At 44.3% G+C, this 22,437-nt stretch overlaps 1 protein-coding gene across 3 annotated transcripts in view; it reads right to left on the bottom strand.

Annotated features, from left to right (window-relative positions):
- Positions 1-22,437, bottom strand: part of ARFGEF3 (ARFGEF family member 3) — a 154,107-nt gene that overhangs the window by 26,704 nt on the left and 104,966 nt on the right. For 2 of the 3 annotated variants that reach the window (XM_032485019.1, XM_032485021.1), the window contains 7 exons: positions 20,544-20,861; positions 18,256-18,422; positions 16,045-16,190; positions 10,953-11,132; positions 7,877-8,021; positions 6,159-6,281; positions 1,694-1,797 (listed from right to left, as the gene is read on the bottom strand). In XM_032485019.1, coding sequence (XP_032340910.1) covers positions 1,694-1,797; positions 6,159-6,281; positions 7,877-8,021; positions 10,953-11,132; positions 16,045-16,190; positions 18,256-18,422; positions 20,544-20,861 — 1,183 coding nt within the window. The remainder of the gene's footprint in view (positions 1-1,693; positions 1,798-6,158; positions 6,282-7,876; positions 8,022-10,952; positions 11,133-16,044; positions 16,191-18,255; positions 18,423-20,543; positions 20,862-22,437) is intronic. The other variant, XM_032485020.1, reaches the window with a different exon arrangement.

Below are 22,437 nucleotides of genomic sequence, written 5' to 3'. Positions count from 1 at the left end.
TACTGGAAAAATCTGCACTCTGAGTATAAATAACAACAAAACTATATCCTAGTAAGAGAAGGGGGAGAGAAAACCAGAAAGGCTCCCACTGTGTGAAAGTTTTAAACTTGGTTGTGACTTGGCTTCATAAGGCCGCTCACAAGAGGCATTTATCCCATGAAGCAGATGACACAGAGTTCAATGGCAACAAAAAGGTAGAGGAAGAGGACCCTATAGAGACTTTCCAGCATCTCAACTGCATGGCAGTCTGATAGACTTTCATAAACCTGCCAAGGGAACCATGAAACATGTCAAGAATTTCTGCCTGGGAGAGAGAGTTCTGTGGGGATCACTGAGAAGAGAGTCTGTAGGCAAAGGAGATGCCAGCCTCTGATTTCCCTTCCCCTGACTTAACATCAGTGAAACGGGGCAACTGGGGAAATGGAAGAATCCGTGGACAAGGCTGAGAGATGAAGGCATGAGAAGCAGTGCTAACAGGTTGTCCTGGGCCCTATCCTGTCCTCACTGCTACAGCCCCGTCCTCCAGGATCTGTTACTGGGACAAACTCCCAAGGACCCATGTATCCCTACAAATTAGAGTGGTTCCAGCTGTGCCTGTATGGTTTTAGAGATTAGGGAAACAGCTGCGGGGGAGACACAAAATTTCTGTCCTGTGCATCTTACAGACATACTCCTTTCTCAGATAAAATTTCTGACGTCAATGTTACAGAGAAAATTAGACAGGCGGTCCTAGAAAGAGTGACCTGGGGTATGTGGGGAATGTTGGCAAGGAGCTGGTGGACACCCAAGCCCCGGTCTCTCTGAGGAGGCGATGTTTCAGATGAGACCTGGAAGATACGGAGTGTCATACAGAGATCCCAGGAGAGGAGATTCCAGGCAGAGGGAGCAGCAAAGGTCCTGAGCGGTCACAACCAGGGTGTGTTTGAGGGGCAGAAAGTGAGCGTGGGTGAGCCCAGTGAGTGGGAGGGAAGGGTCTGAGGGTGGGAGGGGAGGGGGTCACGTCACGTGGGGCCCTGCAGAAGCAGCTGGAGGAAGAAGTCAGGGCCGTGTGTCCTTTCTGAAGCCGTGGGGCTTAAGGCTATCACCGAGGGAGAGGTCACAGACAGACAGGGGGAGGCCTGGGGACACAACCTTAGGAAACAGGAGAAGAGCTTCCGGGAGGGTGTCACGGAAGCTTAGAGGACAAAAGGCTTCAAGGAGGGAGTGCCGTCTTGCTCCACTGGCGTGTGACACGGATGAGGACACAGAACTACTGGGCTTAGCACAAGGAAGGTCACTGTTCACACTGATAGCGACGTTTTATTGGATTTCTGGACTAGATCTTGACTGAATACGTTCCTTTTTCTTTTTTTATGTCTCTCTTCACTGTGTGCAGCCCACTGTCCATACTCTGGCACCATCAGGAAGATTCCCCATGGCCTCCCAGCCTGACACAGGTGTCGAGATTAAGGTATTTTGGATACCGGAGTATAAATGAGAAGTGTCAGGGGTCTCAAAATCCAGTTGTGTTCTGGTATGTTTTTATTTCTCACTTCTCTCCTTTGTAGAGGGGTGGGGACAAAAATTTATACTCTAAATCGAAGCCCCAGTCTCCTCAGAGATAGCAGAAAGTACTTCTCTTGGGCTCAGTGTCAAAAGACATTCAGGCCTGATTTGCAAACATCTTCTGAGGCAGGTTTCGGGGCCTGGGTACCTGAGAACAGCGCCGGAGGTAATCCAGGGCGGGGAGGCACAGGTCTGGGGACGTGGCTCCTGGTCCTGGGACACAGTCTCCGATTTCTTTACAGTCCACCTCCCCTGGGGGGCGGCAGGGGGGACAGAGACAAACACAGTTACCCTTGCTCATCCCCTCACAACAGAAGACCTACTTATTTATGCAGCATTAGTTCACCAAATGTCTACTGCAAAAGAAATATTACTCCAACTTGTAAAACCCTGAGAAAACTCCTTTCAGAATTCCCCCTACACATGCACATGTTAAACACAGTTGGCATCATCCTGTACTTACTTTGTTGGAATTATTCTGTTTCAAAACTCTCCTTTTCACTAAACAACAAATCCATTTTCCATGTCCTACCACAGTACTTTCAGTGGCTGGACAGTGTTTTTGGTACCTGGGCACAGTGTAATTCATCGTCATTCACTTGATTCATTGATGGTGTGACTCCTGAATCTTTGATGATTGGGGATGAGCCTGGAGACCAGCCACGTGCTGGGCTGGAATGAAGCAAGGCCCCTCTCTGTTTGGAAAAGGACCTGGTTTATCACCAGTCCTCAGCATTAAACAGCGATGATAAATGAAGACTCTGGGAAGATTCTAAATTATCTGGGGCCTAGGGATGGAGCCTACTTAATTGAACTGAAATGACTTCTAATTTTTGTGTCTATATCTAGAGCTCTAAAAGACCTGTAGAGGGCGTCCAGATATTCTGTAGGTAAATAGTAGTTGAGAACTATCATTTTTCTTCTCATGTAATAAATCTACTTCTATACTTTTAATAAAATCACTCCACAGTACTGTAATTGTTTCTAATTGTCTACAGTCGTAGCAATGAGCACCCTCCCCTGTGGGCAAACAGACATAATTACTGGGCATTAGCTAAAATTTAGAAGATAAAGAGGCATGTTTCTCCTTTAAAAAGAAGAGAGAAGATAAGCATTTCCTGTGTTTTAGGCCAGAGATTGGCAAACTTTTTTTATACAGACCGAGACAGTAAATTTTTTAGGCTTTGCAGGTCACACTGTCTTTGTTGCAGTTTCTTAACTCTCTCATTGTAGCACAAAAACAGCCTTAGACAAATGACCGTGGCTGTATTCCAGTAAAACTTTGCTTATAAAAACTAACAGTGGGTAGGAATTGGCCTGTGGGCCATAGTTTGCCAACAGCTAGTTTAGATGAACGCAATTCACGATATAAAAACACAGAGCTGTTCAAATTCATGTTGAAATAACCAAGTGGGAATTAAAAATAAATTCATTTCCCATCACAGTGAGTGTTCCAAAGTGTTTGAGGCCGCTGTGTTATACATCCAAGTCTGTGCTAATGGTGCCCCCTGGAGCCGGGGCAGGACACAGCCCACATGGCTACACTGGGGGCTCAGACGTTCCCACTGACCCCTCCCCACAGACAAGTAACTCCACCTTGTAATTCACAGAAAAAAGTAGAATCTACCTGTTTTAAATACCCTCAGGTGCACACTGATAATTCTGCACCTCTATTTTCAGGCCCTAGCTCCCTCCCCAAGAAAAAAAATCTCAAATTTCTAACATTTCTAACATGTTCCTAGGCATCTCCACCTAAATATGTCCCAGAAGCTCAACATGTCCAAATGTCCAAAGACAGAATTCATTACTTTTTCCTCTCCTCCACTCCTTTTGGGTATCCTAATTCAGGGTAACAACAGTCCTGGCAAGAAACATGGGGAGTGGGGAATCACCCTCTCAGTTCCTCCTCTCTCAGCCCTATCCATCCCATCTCTACAGTCTCCTGAATGCCACCCTCTCTGCTCTCTCCCAAACAACTGCAGCTCAGGTCTCTGCCTGAAGCCTCTTGTCCTCACCCACAGGGACGCTGTGCCTGTCAGAGTTTCGTTTCTAAGATCCCAGGCGATGCACCTCACTTCAGCGTAGAAGTCTTCCCCGCATGTTCTAGTCCCTGTTGTGGCATGCAGGGCCCTTCACAGCCTGGCCCCTTCCTTTCTTTCCAACTCATCACCCAGTGTCTCTCCTATTTGGGTACTTACAACAAACCCTACTTTTAGAAAAGTCAACCAATGGCTCACTCCACAAAGTTCAAATGTCACTTCCTCTTTGAAGCCTGCACGGGCCCTTCTACCAAGAACCCTGTCTCAGCTGTGTGTTCACTTCAGTTTAAATGGCTTCTTTTTTTTTTTTTTTACTAACGTCTATAAAAGTACTCATCTTACTGAATTGTGATTATTGATTTATATGTCTGTCAGCCTCCCACAGGCGGGAAGCACGTTTTATTCATCTCTGTATCCCCAGAGTACGGACAGGCCACTCACCCACGTAGCAGGCACTCGACTGTTCACTGAACAATAGAATACCAATAATAATGGTTCTTAAATGAAATACAAGACTGTGAAATAATAGAAAATACACATTTTGGTCTCTGCTCCTGGTTCCTGGCACAGAGCTACTAAAATCCTTGTAGTTTACTAAATGATAAGAATACTAGCGGCATCTTTTGTTCTAATACTTGGTCTTCAAAGCCAGTTCCTGATGCAGAGCTCCTAAATCTCTCACAGCTTCCTGGGTGATAGTCTTTTGTTCTAATGAGGCAATGCTTGGTGAACCGGATTGGGGCTGGTTGCCCAGAAAGATCACACCAGGATGAGAATCTTGAGACATTCAGCACCATCCCTTTATCCTTTAGCAAAAAGAGAGGGACGGGAAATTGTGTTAATGATTGATCATGCCTACATGATGAAGCCTCCATAAAAAAATCCCCAAAGTATGGGCTCTGGAGTGCTTCTGGGTTGATGACCACATCTACATGCTGGGAGGGTGTATCCCAACTCAGTGGGGTCAGAGGATCCTGCACCTGCGACCCTCCGGGCCTCACTGCATATATCTCTTCCTCTGGCTGTTCGTCTGTATCCTCTATCACAGCCATTATTATGTAATAAACTGGTACACGTAAGCATTCCCCTGAGCTCTGTGAGCTATTCTAACAAAAGATCGAATCCAAGGGGTGGGGAGTCTTGGGAACCTGTGATTTGTAGCCAAGCTACGACAGACATGGTGGGTAACTTGGGGACCTGCTACTTGCAGTTGGTGTTTGAAATGGGGGGTAGTCGTGTAGGATGGCGCCCTTAACCTGTGGGGTCTTTGCTAACTCTGGTTAGTGATGGAGCTGAACTGAATAGTAGGATACCCAGCTGGTATCACAGAGAACAGCTTGGTGTGGGAGCAAACCCCACACATCTCATATCAGAAGTGCTGTGAGTGTGCTAGTAGCTGAGAGAGTAAAGGAGAAACACAGGAGGAAGAGGTTTTTCTAGAGAAGGACTGGATTTTTTACTATCTAAGGCAGAGATTCAGGCTTTAAGGTATTCTTATGATTAAGATACTAAGTTGTTTGGCTTCTATTTAATGTAGAGCAGAGTTTAAAAAGAATAAAATCTTCATTCTGTCTCTCAAAAGAAGTCTTCCTCTGAAGCCCAGTCTGCAAAGTCAATAAATGAGGGGCTTCTGTGGGTACCCTTCAGCTCAGCCCTCTGTCCCCAGGACATACAGAATAAAAGAACAGGTACGCATAATAACAGAAAATAATGAGGATGGTCTACAGATCAGACCTGTGGCCTCCAGCCTCTATCTTGAAACTTGCATTCCATTCCTGCTCCACGCTTCCAAAATAAGGAGAACATGAGCGAAGTCACTTAACTTCTCGTGTTCTATTCTCTTTTTCAAAGAAATTGTCAATCATTTGGCAAGAATATAAAAGAATATTATGAATTTTATATATATATATAGTTTGTTTGTTTGTTTTAAAGGTTCTCAAGGTTCCAGATCTAAGAGCACTCCAGGATGAAACTCTCAAAATTTGAGCTCCTTTTTATCTTTTGGTTTAACTAACTGCCACTTCCTTCCATTTCACCCCAAACCAGTGCTATGAAAACATCTGCTCTGGCAGGTCACGTTGTGCAGCAAGACTCTGCTGTGTTAAAGTTTCTCCCAAATTAAGCATCAAATCAGCTAGGTGGTTCCTGAAATACACAAGGCCTCAGAGAAGGGTGCCTTCTACACTTCCAAAATACATTCTATAATCAAAAAGGTCTGGGGGAAGGCATTCTTAATTTTTGCTCAAGAGCTGGGAACTCAAACTCAGGCTGCTAATTATGTGACATTAAGGACAGTCATTTCCTGCATGAGGACAATGGGTGAATGTAATATTGAATATTTTAAGATTCATAAAGAAGTCGAGTAAAATAATACATAGATTGAAACATGCTTCATTAGGAAATTATTCCATGAACACAATGAAAAATATCAACACTAGACAAAACCCAAGCTGCGTTTACAGTGAGCTTTGTGACTCTGAGTACACAGCACAGCACCATCTGCTTCTATCCCTGGATGCCATCCAGGAAAGGATCTCTCGCTGGCAGGAGGTATGAAAAGAGGACTCCACTTACCCAGTCCTTTGACAAACTTCATAAGGCACATGATGTAACTAGTGGCTGCGTTAGCAAAGACCTGGATGTTGTCAGTATTGAGGAAAGCTTCAAATACATCAAACACCGGAGCTTGGCCTTTTCCTGAGAGAGAAAGATGACAGAGTTTAAAGGATGTCAAGTCTCTACCTTTCTGGCTGCCTATATTCCCAGCACCTTCCACGGAGCCTTAGAAAAAGCCACTAGACAAAAGCCCAGGCCCTTTGACTGGAAAACTGGCTTGACTCCCATGTTGTCTTTCTCAGTGCCTGCAGGGGGCGCCGTAGGAAGGCTACGAAGAGATCTCGGTAGAGGGATGAGGGCAAAGCCGGCTGAAGGCAGGGCTGAGGCAATGTGTAGGCTTTACAGGGAAACTGAATACGTGGCTTGGAATTCTCCCGCACACAGAATTATAGAGAAGGGAAGGTTTAGAGAAAGCCTTCATGGCATATCTAATTTATTCATACCTGTGCTGAAAAGATCACAGAAGGCTGGAGACTCCTCTCCCTAGAAAGGCCTGCTTGCAAGGTTGGCCCTTGGCTGGAGTCTAGAAACCTGGCTCTCAGAATATTCCCAGGCAACAGTTAACTGAATGGTTCACTGGGCCCAGACTGTTGGTACCAATAACATGGTTTAAACTGAGTACCTGCTTTTTTTTTTCAGGGAGTGTAGATTTTGGTACATGCTGGGCAGAGGGCTGCTCAAGTGACCAGCCCTCAGCTGGGTCTCTCATGGGCTTCCCCAGACAGAAAGACCTACACACTGCCCTAGAGTCAAGCACAAGAGTGTGCACTGTGGGAACCCCTCATGGGAGGGCGAGGGCTCAGAGAAGCCTGCACAGGGGTTCTGTGTGCTCTTCCCCTATGCTCTGGCTTGCCCTTCCTACGTCGCCCTAACAAATCTTGGCTGTGAGCCATGTAATAAATCTGAGCTGGGTGACGCATCTCAGCGTAACTACGGGCCGAGTCCCATGAGTCCTGGTGGGTCTCTGAATGTGGGGGTTGTCTTGGGGTCCCTGAAACAACACCCCAGGTCCCTGGGCCTGCTCTGTGGCTGCTCATCTACTTCCGGCCAGACTCATTCTCCCTAATTCCATGAGGGAGGAAGGTTCCCTGATTCTTTGATACTTTTGTACTTCTTACTGGCAAGCAGATAACTTTTCATTTTGGCTTTATGAATGAACAAATGAACTCCACACTGATAACATATAAGTGAGACAGCGAAGTCTCTTGGCCTTTTTGGTCCAATCTGTCATTGAGAGTGGGGCCTGAACCCTCAGGGTTCTTGGCCTGCTGGCAGGACTCAGAACTTGTGTCCCTGCCACGCCAGCTCATTTACTGCTCACAGAGCACAGCTGAATGTCAGCCTCCCCTAGTGTTCAACTTCTTCTGAACGCATGAAGCCTGGCATGAAGATCTAATGCTCCAGAGCAGGAGTCTTCCACACATGCTTCCCACTATCCCAACTCCTGTTCGACACAGGACCCGAAGTCCCAGCTGGAGCAATTCAGCAAGAAACAGAAAGAAAATGCATCTAAATTGGAAAGACAGAGGTAACATCTCTTCCTCTTTTGGATGATGACATGATCTGATATATAGAAAATCTTTACTCCACCAAAACCTGAGAACTATAATAATTAGTGTAGAATTAAAATACAAATTCAGTAAGGGTTCAGGACACAAAAATCAACAGAGTCTCACCCATGGAGTAATCACCAACCAGGTACTCCTTCACCTCAGACTTGTTTCCGCTGTGCACTGTTTCCAGAGCACTGAACAGGGGCCTCCATCCTGACTGGATTTGGGTGGAACAGACTTCAACCAGCTCACCGATGGATGTGACCACCTGGAAGAGGCAGAGGAGGTGGCAATGAACAGCCTTTCCTTAAAAGAAGCAGGAGAATTTCTGGGGAGAGTGATGTATTTCTCTGCTCCCTACTTCTGGGTTAATTTTAGTGAAAGGGAAAAGTGGAACCTAGAACAACTCACCCAGAAATCTCCTAAATAAGCAGCCACATTGCATTAATCTCCATTTTACTGATGACTAACATTGCTAAGCAACTTTTCACATGCCATTTGTAAATATTTTGCTGTTTCTGAAATTAGGTTTTGTCTTCTCCACGTTGTCTTTTTATTATGGAGTTATTGGGGTTCTTTATGCATTCTAGATTTAAGCTCTTCATGAGACATGATTTGCAAGTATTTTTTTTTTTCACAGCTTTGGCTTCTCTTTTTTATTTTTCAATGATGTCTTTTGAAGAACAAAATTGACATTATCCCACTGGTCTCTAAGGCTTTATTTTGCTCAGACTTAATTGTCTCTGATCTTCAGAATGAATACTTTACATTAATGTATTTTCAGGTTCACTGATTCTTTCTTCTACAGTGTCAAATCTTGCTAGTAACCTGTACAGTGGATTTTTCACTTCCGTTATTGTCCTTTTCACTAGAATTTGCATTCTTTCAGTTTCCATTTATCTACTTAGATTTCCCATGTTTTGAGTCATTGCTATATTTTCCTTTAATTCTTTGAGCATATTTATAATAGCTGCTTTAAAGTCTCTGTCCCCTAATCCAACACCCCAAGCCAGAGCTGGGACCCAGTGAGCAGAACCCTCTTCCCACCATGTGCACTGGATTTCTTTGGCAAAACGCTTCGTGATTTCTAGTTAAGCCAGTGATCTTAATAGAGATCACCAGCTCTTCTAGATACTATGTCTGCTCAACCTTCCTCACCTCAAATCTGCATTTTGGGTCCAAATAACCATGGTTTTAACCTAACCCAACATCTGGTCTCACTCTAAGTCAGTTTCTATTTATTGCTTTTCTCCCCAAGTACCCATCACTCTTTCTTGTTTCTTTGCATGTCTCACTTTTTTTTTTTTGGCTGAACATTCGATATTCTAGATATACTGTAGCAATGCTGGATTCTGATTTATTTTTGAGGTTTTTTTTTTTTTTAACTAATTCACTTGGACTTATATTGTAGAATTTTTGTTCTTCCCATGGTACCAATCATACCAATGTCTTGCTCAATTTTTTAATTTTTATTTTTCAGCCTGACTTCCTAGTGCTGTCCTAGTGCATAGGTTAGTGGTTAGCTGATAAAATGAATAGATTTTGCTCAAACACCTTGAGACTTTAAGACTTCCACTCTCATGGCAGTGGGGTGGTGTGTAGCTCAATGGTACAGTGTGTGATTAGCATGCACAAGGTCCTGGGTTCAGTCCCCAGTACTTCCATTTAAAAATAAACAAATAAATAAAAATAAACCTTATTATCCACCCCCCCCCCAAAAATAAACAAAAGAGACTTTCTTGTGCAGGTTGGGGAGAATTTTCAAAGTTCAGCCAGTTCTTAAGTCTCTCTGGTCTTTTACTTTCTGATGGGATCTGTATGGTCTATCCTGTATATGCCCATGTCTCAGTGATAGCCAGAGATGTATGAGGAATTTACCTAGCCCTTCTATGAATCTCTGGTTTCCAGAGTCTCATGTTAATTTCTTACTGGTTCACCACTGCAACCTTAGGCTGGCAAAGTTACCATACTGTCTTGCTCATTTCCAAAGAATTCATCCCTTTTAGTTAATAGGCTAATGGTCTCTTTTCCTCTTCTCCAAATCAAATCTGTCTCTTACAGCAGAAAAGCTGATTTTCCCCGTCAGCCTCACAGAAGTCAAATTCCTACTCTTGCTAACAGTTTGTAAGAGTGATGACTTCGGTCTTCAGAAAGGTCACAGATTCCCACTGTTCTTAACCAAAGTTCCAGCAAGAACTATTTTTAAGCATAAATGCTACTCAATTCATTGTCTGCCCTTGGTCAATTTCAAGAGCCCTGAAATAGTTGCTTTTGACAATTTTTTCTTTTTGTATACTTGATTTTTGTGGAGAGGATTCACTAACTTCTTCATGCCTCCAGAGCCAAAATCCCTCCTGTCCTAAATCTTTCTGAATATAGTTCAGAACTTAGTAAGCATAGTTATTTTAAAGTCAGCCTCTGATTAACTCTGATATTTGGATCCCTGGTGGGGACCTGGGGAGGGGTGTGTGTGTGTCTATTTTTATTGTTTGCCTTTCTTTCTGTATTCATGACATGTTATCTCCTAATGAGCCAATTATTTCTGATTGAATGCAGACCTTCAGCTTCACCTGACAGCAAATTCCCTCGTGGCAAATCCAGTCTCAGAGCTCTGCTTACTTCTTTGGCTTCCCATTGTTACTTAGTTTGGGGCATGTTGATATTCCTTACTTTCTTGCCAGGGTATGTATGTATGTATGTATGTATGTATGTATGTATGTATGTATTTTTAATGGAGGTACTGGGGATTGAATCCAGGAACTCGTGCATGCTAAGCATGCGTTCTACTACTGAGCTATTACCTTCCCACCTTGTCAATGCATTTAAAATTTTTAACCCTTATTTAACATTTTTAGTAGATTTCAGAGACTGAGGATCTGTCTGTGTTCCTAGCCCACCGTCATGCTAGATATGAAGTCTCCAGTTAGTCTGTTGACCATCTGTCTCTCAGTAGAGGGTATGACAGTGGTTAAGAATATAGGCTTAGGTGTGAGAGTATAGATTAGTACAGCCAGACTGCCTGCTTCAAATCCCAGTTCCACCAATCACTGATCACGGACCCTTAGCTAAACTACTTAACCTCTTTTTGTCACCGACCCCACATAGGATCATTGGAACACTCATAGGACAGTACCAGCACTCAGAAAGAGGCAGCAGGCTGTGGAGAGGATGGTGGACGCTGCTACCATGACACACTGACCTGGTCCTGGACGTCCTCGTCACACAACTCCAGCTGCATAATACGCTCAAAAGGTCGGAAGAGAGCTTCATTAAAGTGAAAATGAGGGGGCTCATTCCAGTCAGTGAGAACCTCTGTCAGTATATCATGGATGAAGGAGACCGCCTTCTGAGACACGTGCCTTTCCTTATGGCAGGCAGCCTGCAAAGTTCATGAGAGTTAAACACTGGCAAGACTTCAGGCAACAAAAAATCTGGTTTCTGAAGGTTTTCCTTGCCCACCTTATTGGAGGGAGGTGGAAGCAGCAATTCTGTTAAAGTAAAAGACTTTAGGGGCTAAGTGTCAATGAACAGCACACTAAATTGCATTTTTAATAATTTCACCAACTGATCAGATACAGCTCCAATTTCCCTTTGAAGTTTCTGGAAAAGTAAGCATTTCTAATAACTTCTTCTTTTTTCCCCCTGTAACATGACAGTTTTCCTAGGTAGTGTTGAACATGCTGACTATAAAGACATTGGAATCTGGTCTGGAAACTGCCCATGGTCTCTGTGTCAGCCATGCCCCAAACAGATGAAGACCAGATGAGTCAGTTGTCCCTCAGTAATGTGGGCTGATTGTGCCAACGAAGCTTTAATTGGCTCACATCTTTGTATCTTGTCCTTTAGTAGTCCTCTCCCACACTGACCCTGAGCTTGGGTGTGTGACTTGCTTTGGACAATGGAAGGATAGCAAGTATTGTATAAGTAGAACACTGAAAAATAATTCTGATTTGGGGTTTGCCCTCTTGCTTTCTTTGGGGATCCTAAGAACGTCATGTGAGTGAGCCAGGGCTCATCTGCTAGAAAGGGAGAGACCATAGAGAGAGGCCCACTGGTCCAGTCTTCCCAGTCAAGGCCACCATGAACCAGCCAGCCCCAATCTTGCAGCAGCCAACTGTAGCTGAATACGTAAGGCCAGCTGAGATTCGCCAAGCCTGGCTCAGACCGAGAGAGCTACACAGCTAAGCTCAAATTTTTGACCCAGAGAATCATGAGCTAAATAAATAGTCATTGTTTTAAGTCAGTAGGTTTTTTGGGGTGGTTTATTACAGTATAATAGATAACTGATATACTGTTTCTCCATAACTGAAGTTATTTTTTACCCTCTTCCCTTACTAGAATGTTCTCAGGTTAGTGAATTTACTTCCAAAAAATAACTTATTTTATGACATATCTTGACCAGGTAAATGCTAACGGGCTATTAAGAATAGTTATCACTAACCAATGGGTCAATGAGGAAATCAAAGTTGAAATTAAAAAATACCTTGAGACAAATGAAAATGAAAACACAACCACACAAAATTTATGGGACGCAGCAAAGGCAGTGCTAAGAGGGAAGTTTGTAGCGATGCAGGCCTTCCTCAAAAAAGAAGAACAATCTCAAATAAACAATCTAACCCACCAGGTAAAAGAACTAGAAAAAGAAGAGCAAAAACACCTAAAAGTCAGCAGAAGGAAGGAAATAATAAAGATCAGGGAGGAAATAAATAAAATAGAGATTTAAAAAAAACAACAGAAAAACTCAATCAAACCAAAAGCTGGTTTTTTGAAAGAGTAAATAAAATTGACAAACCTCTGGCCAAACTCACAAAGAAGAAAAAAGAGAGAGCACAAATAAGCAAAATAAGAAAGGAAAATGGAGAAGTTACAGCAAACAACATAGAAATACAGAATATCATACTAGAGTATTATGAAAAACTATATGAAACCAAAATGGATAACCTAGAGGAGATGGACAAGTTTCTGGAAACATACAGTCCACTGAATCAAGAAGAAACCGATCACTTGAACAAACAGATCACTAGAAATGAAATCGAATAAGCAATAAAAAACCTCCATACAAATAACAGTCCAGGACTGGACAGCTACACTGGGGAATTCTACCAAATATACAAAGAAGAACTCATACCAGTCCTTCTCAAACTCTTCCAGAAGATTGAAAAAAAAGGGAATACTCCCAAACTCATTCTATGAGGCCACCATCACTCTGATACCAAAACCAGGCAAAGATACCACCAAAAAAGAGAATTACAGACCAATATCACTGATGAACATAGATACAAAAATCCTTACCAAAATACTAGCAAATAGAATCCAACAGCACATAAAAAAGATTATACATCATGACCAAGTGGGGTTCATCCCAGGGACACAAGGGTGGTTCAACATATGCAAATCAATCAATGTAATATATCACATCAAAAAGAGAAAGGACAAAAACCACATGATCATCTCAATAGATGCTGAAAAGCATTTGATAAAATTCAAGACCCATTTATGATAAAAACTCTCACCAAAGTGGGTATAGAGGGAACATATCTCAACATAATAAAAGCTCTATATGACAAACCTACAGCCAGCATACTACTCAACGGTGAAAAACTCAAAAGCTTCTCACTAAAATCTGGGACAAGACAAGGCTGCCCACTATCACCACTCCTATTCAACATAGTCTTGGAAGTCCTAGCCACAGCAATCAGGCAAGAGAGAGAAATAAAAGGGATTCAAATTGGAAAAGAAGAGGTAAAAGTGTCATTATATGCCAATGACACGATACTATATATAGAAAACCCTAAAAGGTCCACACAAAAACTATTAGAGCTGATCGAAGAATTCAGCAAGGTAGCAGGTTATAAGATTAACGTTCAAAAATCAGTTGCATTTCTTTACACTAACGATGAATCAACAGAAAAAGAAAGTAAAGAAACAATCCCCTTTAAAATAGCACCCAAAGTAATAAAATACGTAGGAGTAAATCTAACCAAAGAGGTGAAGGACTTATACATGGAAAACTATAAACCACTGATGAAGGAAATTAAAGAAGACTTAAAAAAATGGAAAGATATCCCATGCTCCTGGATTGGAAGAATCAATATTGTTAAAATGGTCACACTGCCCAAGGCAATCTACAGATTTAATGCAATCCCTATCAAATTACCCAGGACATATTTCACAGAACTAGAATAAATCATAATAAATTTATACAGAACCACAAAAGACCTAGAATTGCCAAAGCATTACTGAAGAAAAAGAAAGAGGCTGGAGGAATAACTCTCCCAGACTTCAGACAATATTATGGAGCTACAGTAATCAAGACAGCATGGTATTGGTACAAAAACAGACATATGGACCACTGGAACAGAAGAGAGAGCCCAGAAATGAACCCACAAACTTTTGGTCAACTAATCTTCGACAAAGGAGGCAAGAATATACATTGGAATAAAGACAGTCTCTTCAGCAAATGGTGTTGGGAAAACTGGACAGCAGCATGTAAAACAATGAAGCTAGAACACTCCCTTACACCATATACAAAAATAAACTCAAAATGGATCAAAGACTTAAACATAAGACAAGATACAATAAACCTCCTAGAGGAAAACATAGGCAAAACATTATCTGACATACATCTCAAAAATTTTCTCCTAGAAGAAATAAAAGCAAGAATAAACAAATGGGACCTAATGAAACTTACAAGCTTCTGCACAGCAAAGGAAACTAGAAGTAAAACGAAGAAGAAAACCTACGGAATGGGAGAAAATTTTTGCAAATGAAACCGACAAAGGCTTGATCTCCAGAATATATAAGCAGCTCATACGACTCAATAAGAAAAAAATAAATCCAATCCAAAATAGGCAGAAGACCTGAACAAGCAATTCTCCAAGGAAGACATACAAATGATCAATAGGCACATGAAAAAATGCTCAATATCACTAATTATCAGAGAAATGCAAATCAAAACTACAATGAGGTATCACCTCACACCAGTCAGAGTGGTCATCATTCAAAAGTCCACAAATGACAAAAGCTGAAAAGGCTGTGGAGAACAGGGAACCCTCCTACACTGCTGGTGGGAATGTAGTTTGGTGCAGCCACTGTGGGAAACAGTATGGAGATTCCTCAAAAGACTAGAAATAGACTTACCATATGACCCAGGAATCCCACTCCTGGGCATATATCCAGAAGGAACCCTACTTCAAAAAGACACCTGCACCCCAATGTTCATAGCGGCACTATTTACAATAGCCAAGACATGGAAACAGCCTAAATGTCCATCAACAGATGACTGGATAAAGAGGTGGTATATTTATACAATGGAATACTATTCAGCCACAAAAATGACAACATAACGCCTTTTGCAGCAACATGGATGTCCCTGGAGAATGTCATTCTAAGTGAAGTAATCCAGAAAGAGAAAGAAAAATACCATATGAGATCGCTCATATGTGGAATCTAAAAAAACAAAATGAAACAAAACAGAAACAGACTCATAGACATAGAATACAAACTTGTGGTTGCCAGGGGAACAGGGGGTGAGAAGGGACAGACTGGGATTTCAAAATGTAAAAGATAAATAAGATTGTACTGTGTAGCACAGGGAAATATATACAGGATCTTGTGGTGGCTCACAGCAGAAGAGAATGTGACAGTGAATGTATGTATGTTCATGTATAACTAAAAAATTGTGCTCTACACTGGAATTTGACACAACATTGTAAAATGACTATAACTCAATAAAAAATGTTAAAAAAAAAAAAAGAATAGTTATCATTGCAAGACAGGACAATTTTCCCGTCATCTTAGAAGTAGCCAGTCATCATGAGATGCTTAGATGGAAAGCTTGCCATATAATTTATCATATGAACTGCTTTCCTTTTGGAGAGTTAAACGGGTCCTAGCTAATTTTGCAGAGAAAACGGAGAAAACTAGGATGTGTGGTTCCCTTACTTAGAAGGGACTGCCCAGATTATATTTAGTTTTTAGAAAAGAAATACTGGCAGGAACAAAAGACATTTTATAGTCATGTATCAAAATGAAGCTCGAGACCACAAAGAATAAGAAACAGGCTGTGTGAGGTACAGAGCTGAGTCATATAATTGTAAAGAAAAGAGACTCAGAGTGAGGCCAGGGTAGTGTTGCCCTTTGGGGTGATTCTTAAGATGCCAGGGGACATAACCAGAGAACAAGGATGCTTGTGACCAAGTGATGGGAACCTTCTCATGGCTGTGGCCATGATGCCCTTTCTCCCCGTCCTGCCTGGAGACCCCCAAGCGTCCCACTTTCCAGGCGCTCACCTCCACCAGGTGCGGCGCCACGAGACTCCAGCAGCGCATCACGTGCAGCAGGGGCCGGGATTTGCTCCGCACGATCCTCAGCATGGCGTCCCCGAGGCGGAAGAGGTGGAGGGCACTCTTCCGGTCTTGGGTGGATTTCACTTCTCCTACAGGAAGGAAAGACCATAGAAGCCATCAATCCCAAACTCAGAGACAGTCTGACCTGCTCAAGCACGGCGAGAGGATGAAAGTCAAAGAACCGTACTGGAACCAGCAGGATTATTTGGTGTGAATCTGCCAAGACAGGAAAGGAACCTGGATTTGAGAAGGACCAGGTGGTTCGCTCAACAAGCGCAGGGTCCGCCTCCCCTGTTCACTGTAGCATCCCTAGTGCCTGCCCGGACAGGTGTGAGCAACGCCTGAAGATAAGGACGAATGACGTAGTGGTTAAGTAGGGGGACTGGGGAGTCAGGCGGCCCGGGCTCAGATCCGGGCTCCACCGTTTAGTATTTGGTTTACAATGGACCAGACATTTACCTCTCCAGTCCAGTTTTTCACTGTAAAAGTGGGAATACAGTACCTACTTCCTACATTTGCTTCAAGGATGAAATGTGAAAATCTTCATAAAATATGGAGCACAGGGCCCAGCACAGGCTCCCTGCCCCACGCTCTTAGCTACACCCTTACTGTCGTTGTTGGCATCCTTCACAGTCATCAGCCACTTAGCCAGTCCTTAATGGCACCTCCGAAGCCTTTGCCAAGCAGGTCAGGCCCCTGTGCTACCCAGTAACAGGCTCCCTAACCTGCTCTGTCTCGCTTCGGCACATTCCTCGCCTACTTGGATCTCTTGCTACTTCTTTGCCACCCTCGCCTCTGTCTTCTCCCTTCTTGCTCACGTGCTCCTGAAGCTGAGCCTTATCAGGCTCTTCCCACCAGAAGGCGCCTTTCTAATTAGTCTCGCCGTATTAGGTCACTTCCAAATGACAGTAACAAAAATCACTGGCATTTACTGAATGTTTACTCTGCATTAGACATTGTGTTGGTTCCTTGTGTCTTTAATCACTAATTTTGGAAGTAAATCTTAAGAAGTAAATGTAACCATTGCCATTTACAGATTAGAAAATGGAAGGCCAGGGAGGCGAACTGACTGGCCTAAAATGACACAGCTGGTAAGTGCTGAAGGCAGCTCTTTAACTCATATCTGGCTGATTCCAAAGCCAACACTTCCTTCTCCTAGGTCTGCTGCCTCCTCCTGACCCTGCTTGTTGCTTTTTCTAAGTTCAGGGTCTGACTTCTCTATGCAGAAGACTTTGAAGGTGGCCCTGGGGCTGAGAGATGCTCTGGAAGTCGACTGGGTCTGGGAGGTGGCATTATACAGTTATAGGTTTTAAAGTCTATTAAAGATGCACAGAAAAGGACTATGGTTCTCAAATGAGAGTCTGCAGTAAAAATCAAATGGCCAAATGTACTTGAATGAGGAATTTCAGATTCCATGATGAAAGGGACCTCAGAGGTTGTGCATTTCAACCTGCCCCCACAGGGCGTCCCCGGCAGACAGCTCTGTGACTGTCTGAATTCACGGGACAAGGTCCTCACTGTGAGGGCACAACAGCCCTGGCTGCTGATGGACAGCTGCTGCTGTGAGCGACCTACCACCCGTTTGGAACCCTTGGGTGATTCAGGACAACTCTGCTCCCTCTTCCACGCACTGGCTTTGAAAACCGCCTTCATCTGGGCTCATTCGTGAAGACGGTGATACTGACCCATCGTTAAAGGGATACGCCCTGAGAGCAGTTCTTCTGAGAGTGACATGAGACTTCTGTGGAGACTTTCATTTTGCTCTCCCAGGCCTTTCTGGAACTGAAGCTGCTTCTGCAAGCAGCTGGACGAAGGCGGGTGTGTGGTGTGTAATACGGGGAAGGGCTCCCGCCTCATGTGACACTATCTGCACCCCGAGGAGCCACATCGTTTCTGTATCACAAGCACCGAACTGAGCAGAACCACCCAGCCCAGCTCCAGGGTAACACCTGCAATGGTGGTGGCAGCAACGTTTCCATTCACAGAGAGTTAACACTCCTCCCACCCCCCACCCCCAACGGGTGATGCCTCAACACTAGAGGACAAATCTGCACTTGGACTTAGGTGACCAGGGTGACCATGTGCAAAGAGAATGGGGGTTCAAGTCTTCAGGCAGTTTGCTGGTATCAGAGATCTGGGCTGTTTCCTGCTAACCTCGCGGCACAGTGTCTGCAGGGAAAGAATTACCCGGCATTGCCAGGGAGTAATCCACCGTCTCTGTAACGGAGTGGAAGAGCTGGGACTGTGATGCCCGCTTCAGCTGGTAAAGGAAACCACCTAAAGCCATGAGGTTCAACTTATCTGTTGCATCTTCGAAGAGCCTGGACAAAACAAAAAGATTTGTTACTTGGAAATGATTCAGCCAAGTCTTTATGACAGAGTGATTATGGTAACTTTGTTAGATGTGATTAATGAAAACACTGGGTAAACACTATAAAGAAATGTATGGTATTATTATATCTACTATTACTGAGTACAAGTCTGCTCTAACTATGAGATTTTAATCTGAAGGGCACAGACCACATTAAAAAAAAATCTTTATAGCCCCGAGCTGGGCACTCATTAAAACATTTGGCAAGAAGATGAAAGATGGCAGAGCATTGTTTCCAGAAACTGAAGAACTGGGAATGGAATCCTTACAATTAGCTTCAATTATAGAAGCTAAGTTAAAGAAAAACCCCGTAAATGAATCAGGGCTTTTGTTGGGCTACAACTGCTGAGAATAACACTGGGCTTGGCTCTCGGGAGGAAACAGAAACACTGTAAACTCGACCTGCAAACCCCCCAGGGGCAGGGACTGGTCTCATCTCCTCTGACTCATATACCCCGAGCCTTGGGTGTGAAGCTCGTGTATCTACTGGAATAATGAATGTTCCCTAACATAACGGAAATTGCAGATTCTTTTCATTTTCCACCCTGCTGGGCACAGACATTTCTGAAAGGAGTTAGGAAGAAGGAGGTCAGCACAGGTAGCAGGGCTTGGAGGAGGACCAGAGGCTCACTGGAAATTGGAATGCTGGAATCAAATACCAGTTTACATGGCACATGAGGAAGGAATCAAGCCAACCTCCCTCTGCTTCCTCTGCTCTTGGGTCTTCCCAAAGCCTGCCCTCCAAATCCATGGTAACATCAGGAGGCAAGCAGCCCAGAGGGTGCCATGTGCTGGGTAAGGGAGAGAGCCTCGAGTAGAAATTGAATAACCAGTCCCTTTGGAAGGGGTCACATGGGGCACACAAGTTTTCAGATGGGAATCAATGGATTAATCATTCACAAATTATTGCAACAAATATATTTTTCTTGTGGTTTTGTAATTCCAACTTTAACACCATCTGGATCCTGGGTGCCACAAATCACTTCTTCCTCTTTCGTGGTAGGAAAATGGTGGTGAATAATATAACCCACCTGACACCTGTATACCACCTCCCAGATTCCAAAACACTTTCACAGCCCCCTTGTTGGATAAACAGGAGAAAGGAATTATTGTACTGAGTCAGTAGATGAAAAAACTGAGTCTCAGTGCAACTATCTGCACAGACACGACCCTGTAGTTTGTTGGTGTCAAGGCCAGGAAAGAACTCAGATCTTCTGAGCCCAGCCAGTGAGTGTTCTGACCACATGTCCACCCCCTTGCTGTCTGTCTTCCCTTATGAACTTCACTGTGTCCTGTACTGGGTAATCTGGGACAGTGTGGAGAGTGAAGTGTGGTCTGCATGTGAAGGTGACCAAAAGCACTTTCCACATCAAAAAGTGCCACCAAACAGCTGGAGTTACTAAACAGTCTCCATCTCCACCTTAACGGGGTTGTTGGGCATCAAATAGGAGTTTGTACCCACTACTATATATAAAGGATAAATAACAAGGACCTACTCTATAGCACAGGTAACTATATTCAGTATCTTGTAATAACCTATAATGGAAAAGAATCTGAAAAAGGATATACATCTGAAACATTGTAAACCAACTATACTTCAATTTAAAAAGAGAAAAAAAGAGAATATGTCACACCCCCGAGTGTAGGATTTTAAAATATTATCACAAAAATAGTCACTGTTTACTATTTGTCAAGCTCTGACCTAACTGCTTCAAGCATACTAACTAATTTAACCTTATAGGCTACCCTGGGAGAGTTACTTCATGACCCTATTTGAGATCAGGGCCCAGGGAGGGGAAGAGGCTGGAAGTCACAGAACAGGTGCAGAGCCTCCACCCAGGGGAGCCTGCCCTGCAGCCTCCAGCCTTGGCCACCAGGCAACCGTTCATGCTAAGTGTGCAGGGTGATGGGAGACAGTGATGTGCTTGAAAAAGAATACAGGGGACTTTCATGACTTGCTAACAAATCAAGGTGTCCTGAGAGTGATTTTGAGAGCAGAAGAGATGGGTGTGGTGTGGCCAGCAGGCAATGGGGGCTAGCCCTCCCGGGCGTGGGGAGAACGGGTGCGCACCTGTCGGCCTGGGTGGAGAGGGTGAGCACAACTTTGGCAGCGCTGCTCCCAGTCATGAGGCTGCCCCCGCGGAAGTCGGAGGCCCGGCCTCGGCTGCCTTCCCGGACGAGCTCCTGGATGGAGAGGGGCTGGATGACGGGGGCTGCGCACAGGGAGCTCTCCTGCTCCAGGCTCTGGTCCTGGGGCGAGCCCTCACACTCCAGGTCCCCGAGGAGTCCACCTCTGGGTGCCTTCTGGGGCTGGCTGATGGTCAGTGGGGGCTGAGAGGTGCCATCGCTGAAGTGGGTGTGCTCCAACGTGCCCACGTACTCGCATACCCTAGAGAGAGTCACACACAGGCAGCCGTTGACAGACGCAGCTCGGCCGGGCCAGCTCTGTCAATCTCACAGTGAGATGCACAGGAACTCGGCCAGCCTTACAGTGCCCTGAAGTGTTTCCCCTTCCTCCAGTGATGGCTACCTCTCTCCCCACCTCCTACTCCCTCTCTCCTCATTATATGAATATTTTTTTTTTTGAGTTGGACCAGGCAGTCTGGAGGTGGGGTGAGGATTCCTCAGAGAAAGGAACAAAGCTCTGTTCATCCACGTCCATCCTGTCCAGCTCTGGCTTATCTGGACTTGGCCTGTTGGAGTGAGTTTTCCCAAGAGGTCCGGCTTCCTGCTTTCTAGTTGCTTTAGTTAGGAGTCGGGAACATCTCCCTACTCTGGGATCCCAGAAAGAGTGTGCGTATGGTGGACTGGCCCTCTGGCCACAATGGGCCCTCACTCAGGGGTTCCGCCCAGCATGTTCCACTGGGTGCTGACAGCTCCATGTTACCACTACTGGGCTGGAGGGCGGGGCAGTCACTTAACCACGGCAAACTCAGAGAAGAGTCACAACATATGGTACAACTGCCAGCTTCTAAATTGTTTGTTCCCAATAGGACGTGGGACTAAGATGGTTCATAAGAGGCCCCTCATCCCTGATTGAGTCCGGTTACCAGTAAAGACCGTCCTGGATAATCCACTCTGATGTTACATAATCAGGAAATTTTTTGATTCCATATAAATTGCTCAGGTGCAATTTAAGTCTTTTTCTTTTCGCCCTGTTGCTTGTGAGAACGATGGAAAACAGCAGGTCACCAGTCTCCATATTAAACCCATTGTGCTCCAGGCCGATTCATCCTGTCCCTTTCACACGTTCCTCTCAAGATGAGTGTTCAGCCCTAGAATGATCTGCGTGCTTCTCTCTTTGAAAGTCGACCCACCCTCATGGCTGTACTTGCTTTGAGGACATTACACAGAACCAAGATCTGGCCAGTGCCCTGGGCAAGACCTGGAGGCTGGAGCCCTGCCATGGGCCGTCCTCCCGCTCCTGATTGCCCCACCACTGCTCGGCTTGAACTGAGCTCTGTGTGAGAATGGGATGTGTGCTGAGAGGGGTCAGAAAGCGGCAGCTGCCCTGTGCCTGCTCTGGGTGGACGGTGCTCCTCCTTTCCTCTGGGGTCTGCCTGACCACTGATGCCTGGGGAGGCAGGATTTTCTCCTTGGTCACGGGGGGACCACGGAGCTCTCACTTCGTTTTTATTTTATAGCTGCTGTGAGCTGTGCAATGGATTGGGAGGTTCTTTTCACTTTGATACTACAAAGCTAAGAGCCAAATTTCTGGTCGTCTTTGGCACAGGTACTGTTTCATTTTTTCCCTTCATCCAGCTAAATTAAAAATAGGCACCTTGTACTTTATTATGTGTCTGTGTCAGCTCTCAAAAATCCTTTCTTAAATAAAAAGGACATTCAGAAACATACAGTAATGTTATGTTGCTCACAGACGATCAGCTTTTAGATCTGCACAATATTCAAGCTAACTTAAGTGGCTTTCACCATCCACTATTTAAGAATCAGCTTTTCAGGATGGC

Source organism: Camelus ferus, chromosome 8 (genome assembly GCF_009834535.1).
Source record: "Camelus ferus isolate YT-003-E chromosome 8, BCGSAC_Cfer_1.0, whole genome shotgun sequence".
Taxonomy (NCBI): Eukaryota; Metazoa; Chordata; class Mammalia; order Artiodactyla; family Camelidae; genus Camelus; species Camelus ferus.
The sequence above is the reverse complement of the archived record's forward strand: the minus strand, read 5'-3'. Positions and strand labels throughout refer to the sequence as shown.